This window comes from Budorcas taxicolor, chromosome 2, assembly GCF_023091745.1.
Source record: "Budorcas taxicolor isolate Tak-1 chromosome 2, Takin1.1, whole genome shotgun sequence".
NCBI classification, from domain to species: Eukaryota; Metazoa; Chordata; class Mammalia; order Artiodactyla; family Bovidae; genus Budorcas; species Budorcas taxicolor.
The window spans coordinates 6,021,049-6,043,994 of NC_068911.1; the positions used below are offsets into that span (position 1 = coordinate 6,021,049).

A 22,946-nucleotide genomic window follows, 5' to 3' on the forward strand; every position below is an offset into this window, starting at 1 on the left:
AACTTTGCACAAGTCTTCTTCTTCATCTGTGTGGGAACGCTATCACGATCTGGCAGGAAGTTAAAAGTTCTTTTCCCAGTATTGCAGGACAAGGCTTTGACTAGGATCAGCTTATCAAGGATGGTAAGGGAATTAGAATGCAAATTCACAAATAAAACTCTATGGCACAGGCAAATCTAGCTCCAGAAAATATCCATCTATGTAACTAGTAACGGAATCCAGAAGAGAATATTACATACTATGAAGACAGTACAAGCATTTTTCATCTTCTCCCAGAGAGAGGAGATGTATTAATAGGTCTTCTGTCCTGTTGATTACCAGTTTGGCTCCAATAGTTCCAGTGTCTGGGTTGTATGACTGGATTCTGATCATGATTTAGTGATTGACTTAGCTCTTTTCTCCCTTTCTCCTGTAATGTAACTTTTGTCTTCACTTGCAGAACGTCAAGTGCTTTCATCTGCTCCCACTGATATCACTGAATGATATATTTTTGTGTTCCCAATGCCTTTTCTGGTGCTTTTTTCATAGAAGTTAACTGAAGAAATGTCTCATCTTTTAAAAAAATAATTAAGTGCAAGTAAATAAAGTGAGAAAAGGAAAACAAAGTAGGGATAAGTAAGATGGGAGCCAGGGATAGGACGGGATTAGAACTTACCCACTGTAGACTCCTGTATACTGACAAAAGATCGTTCATAGTTCTGCTTTGAGAAACCTCAGCAGGCAATTCAAGAAGAAAACAAGATCAGTTACATGAGCAAACTATTATAATGGCTTAGCAGAAATCGAGCTATTCTTAGTATCAAGAGGGTAGAGAAATTTATAGCCATAAGGGTCGCAAAGAGTCGGACACGACTGAAGCAACTTAGTACTCAAGCACGCCTCCACCCTATATAAGATGCTTTATTATCATTTTTTTTTTTTATATAAGATGCTTTAAATACCTCTGACCCTCATTCCATGTTTCGGTTTGAGTGCTCCCGGTTTGCTGACGTTTTAGTGTGTACACAATGAACTTTCACTAAATACTACTTCAGCGATTCAGTGGTTTCACGTCTTTTTTTTTTCTTTTTGGCCGGAACTTTTGACGATTCTAAATATAAAAAGTGAAACCATAAAAATACTACATTGCACAAACCGCAGTGTCAATTTAAGCCTCTCCAGCTATAGATCTCTTTGACGATAGTAGGAATGTTTTGCATTTCTTCATTCATAAGGTAGACCACGGCACAAGCAAGGCATTCGCAAAATCCTATCTCTGATTTGAGTGAAAATTCACAACGTACTATAAAAATAAAACTCCTGGCAGTATCGAAGGATTTGCTGTTGTTCAGTCGCTTAACTCGTATCCGGTTCTTTGCGACCCCATGGACTGCAGCAAGTCAGGTTTCCTTGTCCTTCACATCTCCCGGAGTTTGCTCAAACTCAGGTCCGTTGAGTCGGTGATGCCATCCAACCCTCTCGTCCTCTTCTCCCGCCTTCAGGATGATTTATGCCTTCTAATTCAGAGTGGAGTCAGTGCGCCTCATTCACTTCGTGACTTGTAAGACACTCTTGTCCTGTCTGTCGAATAACTTCGCAAATGGATACAAAATGAGAGTACTAAAGATGGGACCCCTCTTGGCTAGAGAAGCCCTGAAAACACCGCTCCGTCCACTTCTCAAGAACGCGGACCTTCCGCCTTCTCTCCGCAGCCAGGAGGCGAGTCCCTCCGACACACTCAGGCCTCCACTGGGGCCTCTGAAGAAACGCCTCCCTGCTTCCCAGCACCGTGAGACTGAGGCTGCGAAGAGAGCCGCTGCCCTATTGGCTAGAGGGCGTGACCCGCGCGGTGCTCCCTGGGAGTTGTAGTCCCGCGAGCCGCCGGGGCCCGAGTCTGACGTTAGATGTTTCCGCCGGCTGAGCTGACCGCTGCGGTAAGGAGGTGGGTGTGTCTGGAAACGGGGTGAGGGGAGTGGCGAGTGGATTCGGGTGTAGAAACCGAAGGGTCCATTAAAGAGAAGTGAAGGTTGCCGGCTCGCAGAAAGGTACGGACCTATTTCGAACTGCGGCGAAGAGCGCCGGGGGTGAGGGAGCGCAAGTTCCACGGCCAGTCAGACACTAACAACTGTGGCCAAGCAAGCGCTCTGGACACCTAAGTCCCCGCCTCTGCCCCCACTCCAAGGAAAGGGGCGGACTCGGACTGTTTAAACGGCTCTGGCGTTGAGTGGGGGCAGACAGTGGCTGTGTTTCCCACCCTGCTGTAGCGTTGAAGTAGCTGCGTCTGGGTGGGCGGGGAACGGCCGTGTTGCTGGAGGTTGGACTGGGATCCATCTCCCAGCCGATTGGTCCACAGCCCTTCCGGGGGCGGGTCTTAGGGCGGAGCCTGGGGCGAGCACTTTCCTCCTGTGGCGAGGCAAGGACCTCCGGGATTCCTAGAGAGGACTCGGAAGTGCTCTCGTGGGGGCCGGGGGTGGGATTTCTGGCTCTACCCGGGCGGTCAGGAACGCTTGGACATGCTTACTTCCGGCGAGGGAGTGTTGCGAAGTGTCGGCTTCGGCTTTTCTCTCCGCTTGTAAGAAGAAACCGGTCTTTCCCCACCCTTGGCTGCGGGAGCTTGGTCTTCTAGGAGCTCCCAGAGACGGGGGCCTTGAGCAAAAGAAATGGCCTTTGTGTCCAGCCGAGAGTCCTGTCTCTAACCTTGACCAGTCTGGTTTCTGTGGCTCGGGGTCAGGGGCGATGGTGCGCAATCCAGGTAAACCCTGGTTCTCTTCGGGACCCTTGAAATCTCCCGTTGGTCAACCAAGCTCTTTTGGCTTGAGGGACAAGACCAACTTTGACCACTGCAACGTTTTTGACCTCTGTTCCGACTTAAGTTTCGCTTGTGGTAGAGAGAAGGAGCGGCTGCGTTTGGACTAGTTAGTAAGTCGTCCTACTATTTATATGAAATATAACGTTCTTCACCACTAAAGTTGTATTGATGAGGCCATAGGTCAGATTTTTATTGCTCTCTCTCCTGTACCCTTTTTAAATATTAGAAATATTCTGTGTTGATCATTTTGTGGGTGATCACGTTGTAGTTACTCTGCTGCATGGTCATCTTTAGGGTAGATGACCTCTTTGTCATCTCTTTGATAATAACGATTTCCAATATATCAGTAGGTTGCATAGTAATGAAGGTGTCCTTCAGAAGATCTCAGAGAGCAGAGAAACGGATTCGATCAGTGTAACCCAGCTTACCTGGAGCGAGATCCCGCTGAGTTGGAATGATAATGACAGGATCTGGGGAAGTTATAGACCTAGACCCTCCCTCGGAGACTTCACCAGAGCAAGAAGACCTTCTGATAGTGAAGGTGGAAGAAGAAGATTGCACCTGGATGCAGGAGTACAGTCCGCCGGCGTTCGAGACTTTTTACCAGCGCTTCAAGCACTTCCAGTACCACGAGGCGTCAGGCCCCCGGGAGGCCCTCAGCCAGCTCCGGGTGCTCTGCTGTGAGTGGCTGCGGCCAGAGCTACACACCAAGGAGCAGATCCTGGAGCTACTGGTGCTCGAGCAGTTCCTGACCATCCTGCCTGAAGAGTTCCAGACCTGGGTGAGAGAGCATCACCCGGAAAGCGGAGAGGAGGCTGTGGCCGTGGTAGAAAATATACAGAGAGAACTAGAGGAACGTCAGCAACAGGTGAGTGAAAGAGGAGGCCTTAGAACAATGAGGAAGGAGGCAGAGAGTTCAGGAGCAGCTGAGCAGGGTGAGGTCTTGAGCGCCCTGGTGCTTCATTCATATTCTTTTGTTCTCCTGGGATTAGGTCCACTGTGGAGATTTCCTGCCACTCCAGCAAAGAGAAGCAGTATCCATGTGTTAATCTGGAGAAGAGAGTCTGCGATTTTGTTTGTTTTAAATTACCCTGTTTGTTTTTTGAGTGACATGATACAAAATTCAAAAAGTGCATAAGGTTGTAATGAAAAGTAAGTGCCCCTCCCACCCCTAATTCCCCAGCTGCCTGAGTTCTCACCAGAGGCACCCATTGTCCCATGATACTTGTCTGTCCTTACAGAGGTACACTATTCTGTACATTATTAGTGTCTACGTGTATGACGTTTTTTAAAAAAACACAAATGCTTTTTACATCACCTTGCCCTTCTGCCTCTTGCTTTTTTTTCTTTTTTAAAACTTTCTTATTGGCTGTGTTGGGTCTTCACTGGAGCAACGGGATCTTCTAGTTGTGCATGGACTCTCTAGTTGTGTGGTGTGGGCTCCAGAGAGTGTGGGCTTAAGTAGTTGTGCCCAGTCTTAGTTGCTCCTTGGCATGTGGGATCTTAGTTCCCAGACCAGGGATTGAACCCATGTCCCTTGCATTGCATGACAGATTCTTTAACCACTGGACCACCAGGGAAGTCCCAGCTTTTTTTCTTATAGTATATCCTGGCTTGTTCTATGTCAATGCATAGAGTGCTGCCTCACTCTTTGAAACTGCATTGTGTTACACTGTATGGATGTACAATAATTTCAGGCTATTTAAATTGTTCCTTTCGATTGTCTCTGAATCTTTAACAAACTTTGCTGCCACGAATATCCTTGCCATCCATTATTAGTTGCAGAATCAAAACTGAGAAGTCAGTTGTTGGTTCAGAGCCCATACGCATTTGTAGTTTGGATAGCTGTTGACAGATTGCCCTCTGCAGAGGTTATACCAATTTATATCCCTGGCAGCCATGTATCAGAGAAGTTTTTGCTCAAAGCCTGGTATCACAGTGTTATCCAACTTAGAGATTGTTGCCAATCTGAAAGACGCAATATTCCGTTTCTTTGCAAGTTTAACATGCCTTTTTTTCTTACTATGAGTGAGCTTGATCACTGTACGTATTTTAAAAGGCTGTGCTTATACTCTTTTTGTGAACTCTCTGTATTCACCTATTAGAAAAAGCAACCACTGGGTCTGCCATCTGAGTTGCAAGAGTTATTTCCTCCTTTTGTTGTTTGTCTTTCCTTATAGAGATTTTTTTGCATTGCTGGTTTTTCTTTTTCCTTTTTATGCAGTCAGTTTAAATCGTTTAATTTATGATTTCCAGGTTTTGTACCATAATTAGAAAGGCTGTCTCTGCTACAGGAATATAAGAAACCTTTCTCATTGTTTCTTCTCCATTGTGTGTTTGTTATTGTTTTTGTTTGACCCTTTGAAATGATTGATCTTTCTGGAATTCATTTTGCAGTGGTGTGTTTGCAGTGTTTATAGCTCAGGTTTTTTTCGAGATGTCTATCCAGTTGTCCCAGCAACTTGTATCAGTTCATTTCAGTTCAGTCGCTCAGTCGTGTCTGACTCTTTGCGACCCCATGAATCGCAGCACACCAGGCCTCCCTGTCCATCACCAACTCCCGGAGTTCACTCAGACTCACATCCATCGAGTCCGTGATGCCATCCAGCCATCTCATCCTCGGTCGTCCCCTTCTCCTCCTGCCCCCAATCCCTCCCAGCATCAGAGTCTTTTCCAGTGAGTTAGCTCTTCCCATGAGGTGGTCAAAGTACTGGAGTTTCAGCTTTAGCATCATTCCTTCCAAAGAATACCCAGGACTGATCTCCTTTAGGATGGACTGGTTGGCTCTCCTTGCAGTCCAAGGGACTCTCAAGAGTCTTCTCCAACACCACAGTTCAAAAGCATCAGTTCTTCGGCGCTCAGCCTTCTTCACAGTCCAACTCTCACATCCATATATGACCACTGGAAAAACCATAGCCTTGACTAGACGGACCTTTCTTGGCAAAATAATGTCTCTGCTTTTGAATATGCTATCTAGGTTGGTCATAACTTTTCTTCCAAGGAGTAAGCGTCTTTTAATTTCACGGCTACAGTCACCATCTGCAGTGATTTTGGAGCCCCCCAAAATAAAGTCTGACACTCTATCCACTGTTTTCCCATCTGTTTCCCATGAAGTGATGGGACCACATGCCATGATCTTCGTTTTCTGAATGTTGAGCTTTAAGCCAACTTTTGCACTGTCCTCTTTCACTTTCCTCAAGAGGCTTTTTAGTTCCTCTTCACTTTCTGCCGTAAGGATGGTGTCATCTGCATATCTGAGGTTATTGATATTTGTCCCGGCAATCTTGATTCCAGCTTGTGCTTCTTCCAGCCCAGCGTTTCTCATGATATATTCTACATATAAGTTAAATAAGCAGGGTGACAATATACAACCTTGACGTACTCCTTTTTCTATTTGGAACCAGTCTGTTGTTCCATGTCCAGTTTCAACTGTTGCTTCCTGACGTGCATATAGGTTTCTCAAGAGGCAGGTCAGGTGGTCTGGTATTCCCAATCTCTTTCAGAGTTTTCCACAGTTTATTGTGATCCACACAGTCAAAGGCTTTGGCATAGTCAAGAAAGCAGAAATAGATGTTTTTCTGGAACTCTTGCTTTTTCCATGATCCAGTGTATGTTGGCAATTTGATCTCTGGTTCCTCTGCCGTTTCTAAAACCAGCTTGAACATCAGGCAGTTCACGGTTCATGTATTGCTGAAGGCTGGCTTGGAGAATTTTGAGCATTGCTTTACTGGTGTGTGAGATGAGTGCAATTGTGCGGTAGTTTGAGCATTCTTTGGCATTGCCTTTCTCTGGGATTGGAATGAAAACTGACCTTTTCCAGTCCTGTGGCCACTGCTGAGTTTTCTAAATTTGCTGGCATATTCAGGGCAGTACTTTCACAGCATCATCTTTCAGGATTTGAAATAGCTCAACTGCAATTCCATCACCTCCGCTAGCTTTGTTTGTAGTGATGCTTTCTAAGGCCCACTTGACTTCACATTCCAAGATGTCTGGCTCTAGATTAGTGATCACACCATCGTGATTATCTGGGTCGTGAAGATCTTTTTTGTACAGTTCTTCTGTGTATTCTTGCCACCTCTTCTTAATATCTTCTGCTTCTGTTAGGTCCAGACCATTTCTGTCCTTTATCGAGCCCATCTTTGCATGAAATGTTCCCTTTGTATCTCTAATTTTCTTGAAGAGATCTCTAGTCTTTCCCATTCTGTTCTTTTCCTCTATTTCTTTGCATTGATTGCTGAGGAAGGCTTTCTTATCTGGTCTTGCTATTCTTTGGAACTCTGCCTTCAGATGCTTATATCTTTCCTTTTCTCCTTTGCTTTTCACTTCTCTTCTTTTCATAGCTATTTGTAAGACCTCCCCAGACAGCCATTTTGCTTTTTTGCATTTCTTTTCTATGGGGATGGTCTTGATCCCTGTCTCCTGTACAGTGTCACAAACCTCCGTCCATAGTTCATCAGGCACTCTATCAGATCTAGCCTCTTAAATCTCTCACTTCCACTGTATAATCATAAGGGATTTGATTTATGTCCTACCTGAATGGTCTAGTGGTTTTCCCTACTTTCTTCAATTTAAATCTGAATTTGGCAATAAGGAGTTCATGATCCGAGCCACAGTCAGCTCCCAGTCTTGTTTTTGCTGACTGTATAGAGCTTCTCCATCTTTGGCTGCAAAGAATATAAGAATCTGATTTCGGTGTTGACCATCTGGTGATGTCCATGTGTAGAGTCTTCTCTTGTGTTGTTGGAAGAGGGTGTTTGCTATGACCAGTGCATTCTCTTGGCAAAACTCTATTAGCCTTTGCCCTGCTTCATTCCGCATTCCAAGGCCAAGTTTGCCTGTTAGTCCAGGTGTTTCTTGACTTCCTACTTTTGCATTCCAGTCCAGCAACTTGTATAGCAATCCCTTTTTTTCCTTGTCTGATTAAAATGTCATCTTTGTTAAATACCAAATTTTTCCATGTATTTTGGTCCATTTCTGTTCTTTTTATTCTATTTTACTGTCTGTTCACATATCTGTTCAGTTCAGTTCAGTTCAGTTGCTCAGTCATGTCCGACTCTTTGACCCCATGAATTGCAGCACGCCAGGCCTCCCTGTCCATCACCAACTCCCGGAGTTCACTCAGACTCACGTCCATCGAGTCCGTGATGCCATCCAGCCATCTCATCCTCTGTCATCTCCTTCTCCTCCTGCCCCCAATCCCTCCCAGCATCAGAGTCTTTTCCAATGAGTCAACTCTTCACGTGAGGTGGCCAAAGTACTGGAGTTTCAGCTTTAGCATCATTCCTTCCAAAGAAATCCCAGGGCTGATCTCCTTCAGAATGGACTGGTTGGATCTCCTTGCAGTCCAAGGGACTCTCAAGAGTCTTCTCCAAGACCACAGTTCAAAAGCATCAATTCTTCGGCACTCAGCCTTCTTCACAGTCCAACTCTCACATCTATACATGACCACTGTTCACATATCAGTATTTTAATTATTTGAGCTCCGCAAAGTGTTTTGGTATTCAGTAGGTCTGCCCTTCTCCCTTCTAAATTTTTTTTTCCCAATATTTTTTTTCCATGTGAACTTTAGAATACTTACCTTCTACCACCCCAAAAATCCTGTTGATATTTTTGTTGGGATGACCCAAAATCTGATGTTCATTTAAGGGAGTATCTGTATCTTTACATTGTTCTTCTTCTCTTCCTTTGTCGTTTCTTACCCTTTCTTACTCATTTATCACCTGACTTTCTACTTCCCTCCTGTTGGTAGGCCCATATTCTCCGAAACTTTAATTTTTCTTTTTTGATAGCAAAGAAACAAAAATTATGGGATCCTAGGTCTGTGAGTTTGAAGCTAGTTAGAGAAGCTGCCTCATTCTTCATAGCCATTGCCCTTCATTGTACAGGATCGGCCTCATTCTTCTTCTGTTCTGGGTCAGAGTGTTCCAGAACCTTCAGGTGTCAGTGTTCCAGAGCATCCTCAGGTTCTTCAGATCATGGGCTGGCTCAGCCCACGAGGCAAGGGGGCAGCAAAGGGGGCTGCGGCAGACCCTCCGCCAGACCCTGCAGCTGAGCTGAATGTTTGTCTTGCAGACAGGAGTGTTTGAATTTTTTTATTGCTTCTGTTAGGACAGGAAGTAAAGATTCCTGGTGCCATTTGGTTATTCCTTTGGTGCCTGAAATGGTAAAGAGTCTGCCTGCAGTGCAGGAAACCTGGGTTCAACCCCTGGGTTGGGAAGATTCGCTGGAGAAGGGAATGCTACCCACTCCAGTATTCTTACCTGGAGAATGCCATGGACAGAGGATCCTGGTGGGCTACAGTCCATGGGGTCTTTAAGAGTCAGACAGGACTGAGTAAGTAACACTAACTCAAGACTGAGTTAGTAACACTAACACTAACACTGACTGACTTGCGGACAAACTTTACCCTACTCTTTATAGTAATAAATATTCAACATCCTAGTTTAAAGCAAAAAGCATTTTTATTTATTTTAAAAATACTTATTTACTTGGCTGTGCTGGGTCTTAGCTGTGGCATGTGATATCTTTAATTGCGGCATACGGGGTCTAGTTCCCTGACCAGGGCTCAAACCCGGGCCCTGCATGCTGGGAGTGCAGAATCATAGCCTCTGGACCACCAGCGAAGTCACCCCAGAGCTTTTTTTTTTTTTTCAGAGCATTTTTAACTGGAGGATTTACAGCAAGTGTTACACATTGACCTCTGTCATTGCGACATGCACCCCATCTGTGAAAGGAACACTCAGATCATTTCTGGGTGGGAATCAGGGATTTGAGGCCCAGAGGTGCAGGTTTTCCTAAGGGCCTGCTCAGCTCACTGTGTTTGCCTTTCTCCCTTCCTGCCCTCTGTATCCCTGACATTGTTCCTCATGTTTATCTCCAGGTAGTTCTTGTCTCTGGCAAGCCTTTTCCCAGGCGTATCCTCTGTCCCTCCTTATGGGTTTCTCTGTCCGCTTCTCAGGGGACCTCTGGGGCTGCTTCGCTTCTCTGGTGCCCAGGTGCCCTTTGGCATTTTCTTCACTTGTCCTGAGCAGGTCTATAAGGAGACACACACGTCCATGCAGAGTCATATTTGCCACAACTGTGTTGCAGCCGCCTCTTTTTTTGTTTTCCCTGTCTTTTTTTTTTAAAAAACTCTGCTTGTCCTCTCTGTCTTGCAGCAGCTTTTTTTTTTTTCCTTCTGGCTTTGCAGCATGTAGGATTTTAGTTCCCCGACCAGGGGGCGAACCCTCACCCCTGCATCGAAAGTGCAGAATCTTAACCACTGGACCCCCGGGGAAGTCCCTGGCCACCTCTTAATGTAATTCCTGTGCTGTGTTTTGTCAGGACCAGGAGGGTTAAAATTGAAAGTGCTTTTGAAAGATAAGGGAGGGTGAGAGGCGGGGAGAGCAGTTCTATCTCAAAACAGGATCCGATTACCTGCTTCGAAGGCATTGAGCTAGTACTTCCCAGAAGAGGCAGATTGTCGAGAGACTGGCTGTGGACACCCTAAGGTTGTGGAATCGCAGAAGGAGAGGCACACCAGTCATGCACTAGCCCGCCTTGGCATTTGTCTGTCCTGCTTGAACCTGGCCTTCTGGGTCTCTGAGCGTGATTGTTGAGTCCTCTGTTGATCTTTCCAAGCTCATTTCTCTTTTTTTTCCCACTCGACTAAACTTGGCCAACTCTGGCTTTCTGCCCGAGGGTCTTTGAGCATGTCACTTTATCTGCCTGGGTCCCTCCTCATTTTTCTCCTGGCTGACTTCTTTCATCCTCCAGGTGTCGACTTCAGTGACTCCTCCTCAGAAAAGCCTTTGTTGGCTACCCAGTCTAACATAGGTCTCATCTGTTCTGCCTCACGGCATCGCGTTCTTCTCTTTCTGACATGTAACACAGTTTATAATTGTGTATTTATTTCTGTGTCAGCGTATTTAATGGAAGATGTCTTCAACTAGACATAGGCCATGTTTATTCAGCCACTGTGTAATTAGTCCTGGATTGTTGTAGACACACAGGTAATACTTGGGCAAAGAGTGAATGAAAGAAAAATGTGAACTTGCTGGACTCCTTTCTTCAGTTCAGTTCAGTTTAGTCGCTTAGTTGTGTCTGACTGTTTGCGACCCCGTGGACTGCAGCACGCCAGGCCTCCCTGTCCATCACCAACTCCCGGAGTTCACTCAGACTCATGTCCATTGAGTCAGTGATGCTGTCCAACCATCTCATCCTTTGTCTTCCCCTTCTCCTCCCGCCTTCAGTCTTTCCCAGCATCAGGGTCTTTTCAGATGAATCAGTTCTTCACATCAGGTGGCCAAAGTATTGGAGTTTCAGTTTCAACATTAGTCCTTCCAATGAATATTCAGGACTGATTTCCTTTAGGATAGACTGGTTGGATCTCCTTGCAGTCCAAGGGACTCTCAAGAGTCTTCTCCAACACCACAGTTCAAAAGCATCAATTCTTAGGCGCTCAGCTATAGTCGTATCCATACATGACTACTGGAAAAATCATAGCCTTCACTAGGCAGACCTTTGTTGGCAAAGTAATGTCTCTGATTTTTAATATGCTGTCTAAGTTGGTCATAACTTTTCTTCCAAGGAGTAAGTGTCTTTTAATTTCATGGCTGCAGTCACCATCTGCAGTGATTTTGGAGCCCCCCAAAATAAAGTCTGTCACTGTTTCCACTGTTTCCCCATCTATTTGCCATGAATTGATGGGACCAGATGCCATGATCTTAGTTTTCTGAATGTTGAGCTTTAAGCCAACTTTTTCGCTCTCCTCTTTCACTTTCATCAAGAGGCTCTTTAGTTCTTCGCTTTCTGCCATAAGGGTGGTGTCATCTGTATATCTGACTCTTTCTTAGCCCTTCCTGTAACGTGCTGATTAATGTGGTTGTGATTGGCAGATTGTGGCGTGTCCTGAAGGGCTTCCTCCGAAGAGCGTGCCACCTGGAGCCAGGCCTGAGTCCTTCAGTCACCAGCTTCTGCCTTTGGATCCCCAGGCCGAACACGAGCCCCAGAGGCCTCATCTTCTGGAGGAAGACGGTTAGAATCTGGGCTTCCATGGGATGGGTGTGGGCATCCCGGCTGTGTGGGTAAGCTGTTCTTGTAGCGAGAGACCTAGGTCTGGGCAGCCTCTCCGCAGTTAGCATCATCTGGAGGTTGGGAAGGGTTGGGGCAGGGAATCGAGTCCTTGGTCAGCTTGGAGGCCGGCTAGGAGCTGTACCAGTGCCATGTGAAACCTATATTGCGGCTGAAGACAAGTCTAAGTACAGGTACTGTTAAAAGATCTAGAAGTCTTTTATGAAAGTATCCTTGTGGTTTTGCAGTGGTTTTCCAACTCTCCATCATTCATTTTGTTGTCCTAAGGCTCACGTTGACAAAGCCCTCCAGTTCCTAACTGCACTTCTGGCTGTTCGGCCATTTGTGTGAAATCTGATTTCAAGCTCTGTTTCACAAGGACCTTTAGAGCATCTGACCTCTCTTTCTCTCCTTCAATCCCTCTCACCCTCACCTCATGAGACACATCAAGGAGGAAAAGTGCACACCTAGTATCTCATTTATGAGGATATATGTCCACAAGTCTGTCATCTCTAATCAGAATCTCTTGCTATGGGCTATAGAATCTTTCTTTTTTTATTTGGCCAAGCCCTGCTGCCTGTGGGATCCTTGTACTCCAACCAGGGATCGAACCCATGTCCCCTGCATTGGAAACACAGAGTTTTAACCACTGGACCATCAGGGAAGTCCCTGGATGTATTTTAGAATTTAGAATTTTTAAGATTTACTAAGATGATCTGATTTATATACCATCCGGATTGGAGGTGGGACCCCATATTGGTTGTATTGTTTAGTTGCTAAGTCGTGTCCAACTCATTTGTGTCGCTTCTCTTTTCTGCCCTGTTGGCCAGACCCAGCCAGTTTGCTTATTCCAACAGAAAATACGAGGTTGGGGGGTTGGTTTGATGCTCTGGGGCAGGCTGCACCCTCATGCCTTTGATGGCAATGAGGGCTAGTTTCCTGTCCCTGGGACTCATTTCGGCTTGAGAGGGCCAAGGTCATTTTCTTAAAAGCTAGAAACAGTGGGTTTCACAGGAACTTCAAAAAATATGAGTGGACTTATTTAGGATGTATTATTCTAATTATTCCAGTTATATTGGAAAGTAGTCTGTATTCATAATTACTGCCTCGGTGTAGACTGTGTTCATCCCTTTCTTTCACGCCTTCTTTTGACTCTAGCCACACTGCTGGGTTCAGATCCATCTCTGTCTCTGGCTTTCACCTCTAACCATTGTCTCCTCTTTTTTGGGTCTTTGCTCATCTTCCTAGTCCTGGGATACAAGCAGGCTCCATATGCATATGTTAATACATCTCTAGGACCCGGGACACCATAGGAAGGTCTGAGTCATCAGGTGAAAGGTTAATAGCAGGCGGATCTGTCCAGGTCAGGGTGCATGAGGCAGGTCCGGATGCACCATGAATCTCAGACAAAGGAGCAGCAGAGGTGACAGCAGAGGGTCAGATGGTCACCAGCATCTGGAGACCAGACCCTCCAGGCGTTGCACATGTGGGTCGCTGTACTGGGAAGGCACCTTTATCCCACCTCCTTCCATCCCACCCCTCCTTCCAGAGTCACTTCCTGTGGAAAGGCTTTCCTGCTGTCCACTGCAGATGCCCCCGGTCTGTTCCTGCTGGAACGTGGGTGAACCTTGAGGATAATGCTCTCTGCCCTGTGCTGGCAGGAAGGCTTCCAGTCGGCCCTCCGCCTCAGACAGTGAGGTTTTGGAAGGCAAGATTTGCTTTATCTGCCTGTTCTCATAACACACAGAGTAGATTTACTTGTAGACCAACTAGGACGCAAACTAGTCGGCTGCCTGTGAACCAGCCACAGTCGTTTTTTGAAGGGGGAGAGGGTGGACTGAGGCCTTGCTGATGATCCAAGTGTAGTCCCGAGAGTGGCAGTGCCAGCGTCACCTGGCTAGTTAGAAATGCACAATATGGGGAACACCCCGTTACCCTTGAGGCAGAATCTACCCTGTACCAAGACCCCCAGGTGATGTGTTTGTACCTTAAAGCTCGAGAAGCCCTGGGCTCTTGGCAGTGCTTCAGCTTCATGGAAAATGTGGGCCTGTGGATATTCTTCGAGGTGATGAGGTCTGACCTTGGCTGGGCAGAGAGCATCCTTTCTAGGGGAATGGTCCCATCCCCAGTCAGCAGCGGGACTATCCTGACTGCTTAACCACAGCAGGGACCCTGGTGTTTTCAGGGGAAGGCTGAGTACAGGGTAGGTGTAGGGTCCCAGAGTGTAGAACGTCTTGATGGCCAACCAGAAGAATATGGCCTCAGTGCCACAGGGCACCATGGTGGTTTCTTGAGAAAAAGCAGAACATGATGGCAGTTGGAACTGGGCAGAGATTCTCACTGACTCCTCTTTTTCTCCCCTCTCAGCGCTTCCTGCTCTCCAAGTTTCCTCCCTTCCCCTGAAGGACAGCCAGGAGCTGACAGCCTCGCTCCTCTCCACTGGGTCCCAGGTGAGCCAGCGTCCCTGTGCCCACGTCAAGGGACCCACGTCGGTTCTTGGGCATGTAGCTGCCTTAAGCCTGACTCTGTATCAGGGTTCTGTCTCTTTAACCAGAGACAGAGCTCGTCTGGGTTTGTGGTCACTGTCTTTTCCTGGTCCGCTCCCCCCACCCTCCATGAAGCACAGTCCCTCCCCTCTGAGCCTAGGGAATGAGGATTTAGTGGCGATCTCGTATTTCAGAAGTTGGTGAAAATTGAAGATGTGGCGGATGTGGCTGTGTCCTTCATCCTGGAAGAATGGGGACATTTGGACCAGTCCCAGAAGTCCCTCTATAGGGGTGACCGGAAGGAGAATTATGGGAGTATGACTTCCACGGGTAAGAATGATTTCATTTGTGTGGCGTAGGACATCTTCATTTTGTTATCCATAAAGAGTATTTCTAGCATGTCCAGTAAAAGCATGCAAGTTATATTTATTTATTTAAATTTTATTTTATGTCGGATATAGTTGGTCAACAGTGTCGTGTTAGTTTCAGGCGTACAGCAAGTGGGTGTTTTACGTGTATGCATGTAATAGCTATGATTTTGGCTATTTTGTTTTTCTGTGAGAGTAAATCAGCTTTCTCCATCTCTCTCTCTCTTTTTTTTCTTATTCAGCTTATTCTTATTATTTCCATCATAATAAGAGTATGATTGGAGTAGGAAATGGCAACCCACTCCAGTATTCTTGTCTGGAAGATTGCATGGACAGAAGAGCCTGGTGGGCTACAGTCCATGGGGTTGGAAAGAGTTGGACATGACTGAGCACGCCAAGAGAATGATGGAGACCTGATAGTGCCTTGGGGATAGTATTTGCAATCAGGCAAATGTTATGTTTAGCTTAAAACTACAAAATTGGATCTTAATAGATTGGTAGTAGTGATCATACTCTGTTCCTTGACAAATTAAGTCATTGTTAACTGAGTAATTCTCATTTGGGAAGCATCTCACACTTTGCTGAATAACTGTTTGGTGAAGTAGTTATAATTTTTCTAATAACTACTAATAAAAGTAGCATTCTTCTTTTTCTTCCCCCTCATGTATGGTTGGCTAGTTCACTCCATTGGGCTTCCTGATGGCTCAGATGGTAAAGAATCTGCCTGCAGTGCCGGAGACCTGGGTTCGATCCCTGGGTTGGGAAGATACCCTGTAGGAGGGCGTGGCAGCCCACTCCAGTATTCTTGCCTGGAGAATCCCCATGGACAGAGGAGCCTGGCAGGCTACAGTTCACAGGGTCGCAAAGAATTGGACATGACTGAGCAACTAGGCACAGCACACCACATGCATGGGTGGCTAATTCACTCCATTACTGTTCTCAGATAACTGGTACCTGTGTGACATTTGCCTTGGCATCTGCATTTCACATGTCTTATCCCTTCTTGCATTTTGTGCCCCAGATGAGATTTTCAACCTATTTCTAAGTTAATGATCTTGGAAACTAATATTTGGCTGTGCTGCCTGGAGCAATTATAGAGAACCTCAGCACTATGGCAAATATTTTGAAGCTTATGGTTTGTAGCCTCTTTTGAGTGAATTCTTTGGGAAGAGTCACTGTCGGGCACGCTGGTGGACTTTAGATGGAATCCATCCACTATAAGCCCAAATTTCTTTTGGAAAGCATTGTCCCAGTTTACATTGTCCGAGGGTTTAGTGCACTCACAGGCTTTTATTTAAAAAGGAACATTTCCTACTGCTCTTTCAGATTTTGTTTCCTTTATTACTATTGCTATATATTTGTATTTTCTTTGAGTTATTTGCACATGCCCTCTGCTTACTTGTCTATTGGGATCTTAGTGGTAGTCTCAAGGAATTGGTTATGTAGTATAACTATTATATTTAATGCAAATTTCTTTCATTCCCTACAATTAATTTCTTGGTCTAATTTGAGTCAGTATTGTTTTATCTCTTTCAATCACTTTATAGGCATTTAATGGGTTTCAGAGTTGCAGAACTTGGCACACTTCTGCGTATTATTCTCCAAGCTGTTTTGAAGTCTTTGTTATCTTAGCTAGTTAATGCGTTCATCATTCGGCTGTGCTGGGTCTTCCTTGCTGCGGCGGCTTTTGTCTAGTTGCTGCTGTCCAGTTGTGGTGTGAGGGCTTCTCGCTGCAGTAGCTTCTCTCATTTCAGAGCACAGGCTCGAGGGCACGGGCTCAATAGCTGCGGGGCACAGGCTTCGTTGCCCCGCGGCGTGTGGGTTCTTCCTGGACCAGGATCAAACATTTGGATGTAGCTGTTGAGAAGAATGAGTAGGAAACTAGCCAACCTTAGAAACACAGGATACCAGACAGGGTGCCAGGGAGGTTTTATATAATGTTTGAAAACAATTTTTCTCTTTACAAAAAATCTTTTTAGAAAGTTCTCAATGGGCTATGATCTATCTCTTTAGCCTTTAAAGAAACATTCCTATTTTCTGTGAACCACTGAAAGTTTATCTTCGGAGACTCTATTAAATTCCCATGTTTTGAGTGAAATATGAGTTGCTGATCCAGTTACGCGGGGAATGGACTGCAGCCTTTTAAGTGTCTCTTTCATCAGTGACCACCGAGCGGTGCTCTAGCTCTCAACAGTCATAGGGCCTCTCCAGGTGTAGAAAGAGTGCTTTTTCCCTTGAGACTGATTCACACCCAACTGAGATTCTTTGGGGATTGGAAAAGCTAGAGAGATCCTTTTTCTTCTCCAGGCTGTGAATGAATAGGAAGGGGAAGGTGAGGACTGGGTTAGCAACATCACTCAGCATCAGATTTTACTGTGAATAGTTAACACAGCACAGGTGTTCACAAACAGCTACCGGATGGAAGTCCTGTACCAAGAGGAAGTCATTGTCCTTAAATGAAATGACTGCTCTTCCAGTCTCATCCCACTGATCCATTCCTGCTGGCTCTGTCTTCCCCTTCCTGCCTCACTTTCCAGCTTCGCTGATCCTCATCCCATGCCTGTATTGTGAAGTCATTTTGCAGATGGCTTTACAAAGTCGTGCCGTGCTTGTACTTGTTGGTTTCATGTAATTTTCCCCTATTCCTGAATGCAGGGAGTAAGTTAATGTTTCCATTTTTCCTCTGTCATCTCAGATTATGAGTCCAGAAACGACAACGTGGAACTCACAGTAAAGCAGATTTCTGATGAAGCTGAATCATCCTGGATGACTTCAGGAGGCCCTGAAAGAATTGTTCCCCTGAGTCAAGAGTTTGGAGAAGTTAGCGACCTTCACAGCATGGTAGAACGGTGGCAGGTCCACCCGCCAGTGGGGAGATCAAGGCAGACCCCTCCCCAGAAGAGAGAGCTCAGGGCCATCACCGACGTGACCCGGAAGCCACCCACCAGCGGCGAGAGGGGGCACAGGTGTAATGACTGTGGGAAGTTCTTCCTTCAGGCTTCCAACTTCATCCAGCACCGGCGAATCCACACGGGCGAGAAGCCCTTCAAATGTGGCGAGTGCGGGAAGAGCTACAACCAGCGTGTGCACCTCACCCAGCACCAGCGTGTCCACACCGGCGAGAAGCCCTACACGTGCCAGGTGTGCGGCAAGGCCTTCCGTGTCAGCTCCCACCTGGTCCAGCATCACAGCGTGCACAGCGGCGAGCGGCCCTACGGCTGCCCTGAGTGCGGGAAGAGCTTCGGGCGCCACTCGCACCTGATCGAGCACCTCAAGCGCCACTTCAGAGAGAAATCCCAAAGATGTAGGTGTGAGCAGTTGGTCTTCGGAGCGTAAACGAGGCAGGAATTGTTTTATCAGCTTAGAACCATCGGACAGATGGGTGGGGATGGTGGCAGCTGTAGAAGGCTGGGACGGAGAGTTACCCTATTACTTTACTGTATGGCTTGTTTTTTTTTAATATTTATTTGGCTGCTCTGGGTCTTAGTTGTGCATTTGAACTCTCAGTCTCAGCATGTGGGGTTTAGTTCCATGACCAGGGACTGAACCTGGCCCCTTGCATTGGGAGCGCAGAGTCTTAGCCACTGGACCACCAGGGAACTCCCGACAACATTTCTTCTGGCTCATTTCTCCTTTTTCCTGGCTCCTAATTGGATATTCTTCCAACTCCATATCCCCCTCATATACCTTTGCTTCCCATTCTTCAGATCTTCATCAGTTCTCACCATCTAGTTGTGTATCTGTGTTCTGTCTCATTCTCTCTCCATGACTCATATTGGGGTGAGGATCCCTTCCACATTTCCTACCGCCTCTCCCGTGTTGGAATTCCTTTCTCTCCTCTCTGTGTAATAAGTGTTTGGCTTTTCCCTATGACTACCTGTCCTCAGTCTTTCTCATCACCCTCCCAAGTAAGCTCTCTATTCTTTATCTTGTTCACTGAACAGACACCAAAGCACATACATGCTCCCCTCCTCCTCCATTACTCCTATTACATCGTAGTTTCATCTGATTATCCTCTCTTTCCTGCTAGTTTCCTTTTCTTCCGTAAAAGGACCGATAACATTTTCATTTCCTCTTGACTTTTGCAGGCGGCAATAGAAGAAGTAAGAATACAAAACTGAATGTTAAGAAGAAAATTTCAGAGTTTTCAGAAGCGGACATGGAACCTACAGGTAGACTCCAAAGAAATGTGTCTCCAGTTCAAGATTTTGGAGAAGGCCACGAGCACCAGGGCAAGTTGGAGAGAAAGCAGGGAATGCCCATCAAAGAGATACTAGGACAGCCCTCTTCAAAGAGGATGAATTTCAGCGAAGTCACCTACGCCCACAAAAAGCCCTCCACTGGAGAGAGACCCCATAAATGTAACGAATGCGGGAAGAGCTTTATTCAGAGCGCACATCTTATCCAGCATCAGCGAATACACACCGGGGAGAAACCATTTAGGTGTGACGAGTGTGGGAAAAGCTACAATCAGCGTGTGCACCTGACTCAGCATCAGCGAGTCCACACTGGGGAGAAGCCCTACACCTGCCCCTTGTGTGGGAAAGCCTTTAGAGTGAGGTCCCACCTGGTTCAGCATCAGAGTGTGCACAGCGGGGAGAGGCCCTTTAAGTGTAATGAGTGTGGGAAAGGCTTTGGGAGACGTTCACACCTTGCTGGGCATCTGAGGCTCCACTCGAGAGAGAAGTCCCACCAGTGTCATGAATGCGGAGAAGTCTTTTTTCAGTACGTTAGCCTCATTGAACACCAGGTGCTCCACATGGGCCAGAGAAATGAACAGAATGGTGTTTGCGAGGAAGCATACAGCTGGAACTTAACGGTGATCGAAGATAAGAAGCTTGAGTTGCAAGAGCAGCCTTATAAGTGCGACGTGTGTGGCAAAGCCTTTCATTATAGTTCAGACCTCATTCAGCATTACAGAACTCATACTGCAGAGAAAACCTATAAATGTGATCTGTGTGGAGAAAGCATTGGCAAGTGTCCCCACATCAAACAACATCCTAAAAGCTATTCCAGCCTGAAAGCCCATCAGTGTAATGAATGTGGCAGAGGCTTCACTCTGCAGTCACATCTCAATCAACATCAGAGGATCCACACTGGTGAGAAACCCTTTCAGTGTAAAGAATGCGGCATGAGTTTCAGTTGGAGTTGTAGCCTCTTTAAACATCTGAGAAGTCACGAGAGGACAGATCCCATAAAGACCTGAAGTGTCTAGAGGTTCCTATCATAGAACAGCTCTTACACAATTTTAGAGACGCCTTCCTGAAGAGTAACCCTATTCCTATAACGAATGTAGTCACAACCTCAAGCATCTTCTTCAGCATAGCCATCAAACCTACAGATATGTTGAGATCCTTCAGTTAGAACTTAGGACACTGGAACATCCACAGCAAGTACACATCTGCTTTCCCATTGGGAAATGCTTTCGCTTACATGTTCATGTGCGAGAGTCTAGATGGAAGAGAACGATATGGTGGGTGGGGGGAAGCCCTCAGAAGGCACTCATTCTTCACGTGAATCTCAGAACATTGACACTGGGAGAAGCCTCATGAACTCAGTAGAAATAAGCTTCATTTGTAGTTTCTGCCTTGTTTGACAGCTAATCTGTTCAGGGGAGAGCACGGTGAAAGAGAAATTTAAGCATGATCTTGGTGTTGGTATCTCAGTGACAAACTTTAGCGGTAATGCCAGCCACTGGAATGCTCCAGGTGTCATTCTCATGTTGAGTATTTTAAAACCTTTGAAAAGAAATTGATTTTTAAAGTATTTATATCTGGGCAAAAACGAGGTTCAGAGGCTAGATGGTATGTGTTCTTACTGCCTTATTCAGTCAACAGCTTCTCCATGAAACACACTCTACCTTTTTGTTTTGTCTTTGATTCTCCTGGCACCACGATTAGCTAGTAGAAAAGAAGTTATGTTTGTACATTCAGGAGAAGCTGTGTTGATCTGTCTCGTCTTAGGGAGAGGGGAGTGGGACCTTTGGGTAATAGAGCTGATAGGCCAGGCTGTGGACTGTTTTTTGTTGTTACCACGCAAATGAGGGTGGCTTTATCCACAGGAGTTGGGCCAAATTGAATTGAGAATTGAGTTGTGGTCCAAGCAGTATGTGCGCTAACTCCCAGTTGCCCTGAAATGGATCTCCCCCATAGGACAGTGGATAAAGAATGAGTTTCAACTTGGGTTGCCACTGGATTTGAAAGGAAACATTCATAGAAGCAGGGAGGTCCTGGTCTGGTGCGCCCTGCCTTTCGGAAAGGTCTCAGAAGGAGTGGTGGGGAAAGATGATGACATGGAGGAGGGTTAACCGGAACCTGTTTGCTGGAGAGATGGTGAGAGGCTTTTGGGCACTGCTGAAGTCCTGCTTCTGCTGATGGCCTGAATTACAATAAACACCTAATGAATACCTGTTCATTGTGTGTGTTGTGCACTGGTGCCCAGGCCAGGTCCCCTTTTCCAGGCTGCCATACCTGTCTCCCAGCTGCTCTTGAGTTTTGGCCGCCAGGTGCTCACAGCTCACGCAGTTCTCTGGAGGCTCAGTTGAAGAGAGCTGTCCACCCAGGAGTCAGCTGCCCACCCGACTCCCAGCCAATGACTGGCTGATACAGGGTTACAAAGGCTGGTTCACTTGCCTCCGGGTGGGAAGCAGGTGCAGTATGCTCCAGACCCACCCTTTGCGGATCAGGCAGAGGCAAGACTTTGGTTATCAGACTCCATCCATTCTCTTGTCCTCTGTGCTGTCTCATCCCCTTCCCTTCCTATCCTCAACAAACCACATGGGTATAAATGCTTGTCTCAGGCTTTGCTTTAGGCAACCTGATCTGAGGCGTATGGTGCCATGAATTGTCTGAAAGAATGGACTGGCCACTCACCACGAGGCAACAAGGACCTGTCACCAATGGTGGGTGGAACACTAGTAGTCCCAGGCATGTGGTGGCCATTCAGTTGGGAGACACTCACTTTGGTGAACTGGGATGGAATACAGATAGGAAGGGATACACCAATTTGGGTAAGTTTTGAGGAACAAAATGAAAATGATTGTGGAATCGAGTGGTTCTGGTGAAAGCCACTGATTGCTTAAAGAGAGAAAATGACACTCGGGGCAAATACCCACCAACTTAATATATGAGTGTCAGAGGGCCTCCTTGGAAGCATTTAAAGGGACTTGTCACCTACAAACACAGAGCTAAAGGTGATTTAAGACAATTGAGAATGACAACTTCAGTAAAGCCTGGTGTTAATGTCCGCTGTGCTTTAAACATCATGCTAAGTGCTTTATGTGGATCACCGCACTTAATCCTCACATTATGCAATGGTTTCACTTAATAGCACTTTCATTTTACAGTTGGGGAAAACTTGACATTCAGAGCAGTTAATTCATTTACCCAAAGTCACACAGCCAATAAGTGGCAGAGTGAGTATTTGAATCATGGTCACTTTGCCTCCAAAAGCTAAGCTCTTAAGCACCAAACTATACTATGTCTTAGATGATAAAACATTATGAAGTGATGAAACTTCTTGTCAGTTTATGTGAAAAAGATTTTGATCCAAATGGTAAAAACATTAATAGAATCTTGTAAAGGGTTTGATGGGACTCTCAAACTCAACCTCCCGCTCAATGGAGGAATCACCATTCAGTTGTAGACATGTGCATGCAGCAAGTGCTTAATAACTGTGTTGAACTGGAGAGAACACTTCCTGGCAGCTTCCTTTCTACATGAAACCCTTCCACTGATGGGTTCATTGCATCCTGAGGCAGCCTCTTCCCTTTAAAAACACCTCTGATTGCCAGAAACTCCTTAGTGAGCTGAAAACTGTGCCAACCCACAGGCTTACATCTCTTAGTTGCAGAAAAAAAGTTATGAGCTGAACACTTCTGAAGTTTTTTTTGCTGCTACTCAATCATCGCATCCATCATCATCTTACCTTGCAAACCTCCCAAAGCAAAGGGAAACAGACCACTGGGGTCATATATTTTGTCTGGTCAGTTTGAGGCAAGTTAGAGCAATCTGGATCAGGACAGTAGACCTGCATCCATTTACAGCAGTAAATGGGTGCATGGAACACAGGTTGAATTCTACAGAAATGTTTGCCACAGTACTGGGGCAGGGAGGAAGACTGATTGATTCAGTCAAAGGTTTTTTGTTGTTGTTTTTTTTTCCCCCACAAAAGTATCAGAGCCATCTGAGTGTGACCAGGTCCAGGTCACCAGCTTGCGGTCCTTTCCCTGCAGAAGGAGCCATTAGAAATGTA

General features: G+C 46.0%; 1 protein-coding gene across 5 annotated transcripts; it reads left to right on the forward strand.

The window, feature by feature from the left end:
• The first annotated feature begins 1,878 nt into the window (after positions 1-1,878).
• ZKSCAN5 (zinc finger with KRAB and SCAN domains 5) lies at positions 1,879-21,097 on the forward strand. 5 transcript variants are annotated; one of them, XM_052635491.1, is made up of 7 exons: positions 1,879-1,913; positions 3,139-3,656; positions 11,665-11,803; positions 14,207-14,289; positions 14,520-14,655; positions 17,389-17,997; positions 18,782-21,097. In XM_052635491.1, exons 2-7 carry the CDS (start codon positions 3,243-3,245, stop codon positions 19,897-19,899), a joined length of 2,499 nt encoding a protein of 832 aa, XP_052491451.1. In that variant the 5' UTR covers positions 1,879-1,913; positions 3,139-3,242; the 3' UTR covers positions 19,900-21,097. The 5 variants fall into 5 exon arrangements, with proteins under 5 accessions (XP_052491451.1, XP_052491448.1, XP_052491449.1 ...); XM_052635488.1 differs by lacking the exon at positions 1,879-1,913 and adding an exon at positions 2,517-2,898 and having other exon boundaries at positions 3,136-3,656; XM_052635489.1 differs by lacking the exon at positions 1,879-1,913 and adding an exon at positions 2,517-2,731 and having other exon boundaries at positions 3,136-3,656.
• Positions 21,098-22,946: the final 1,849 nt, after the last annotated feature.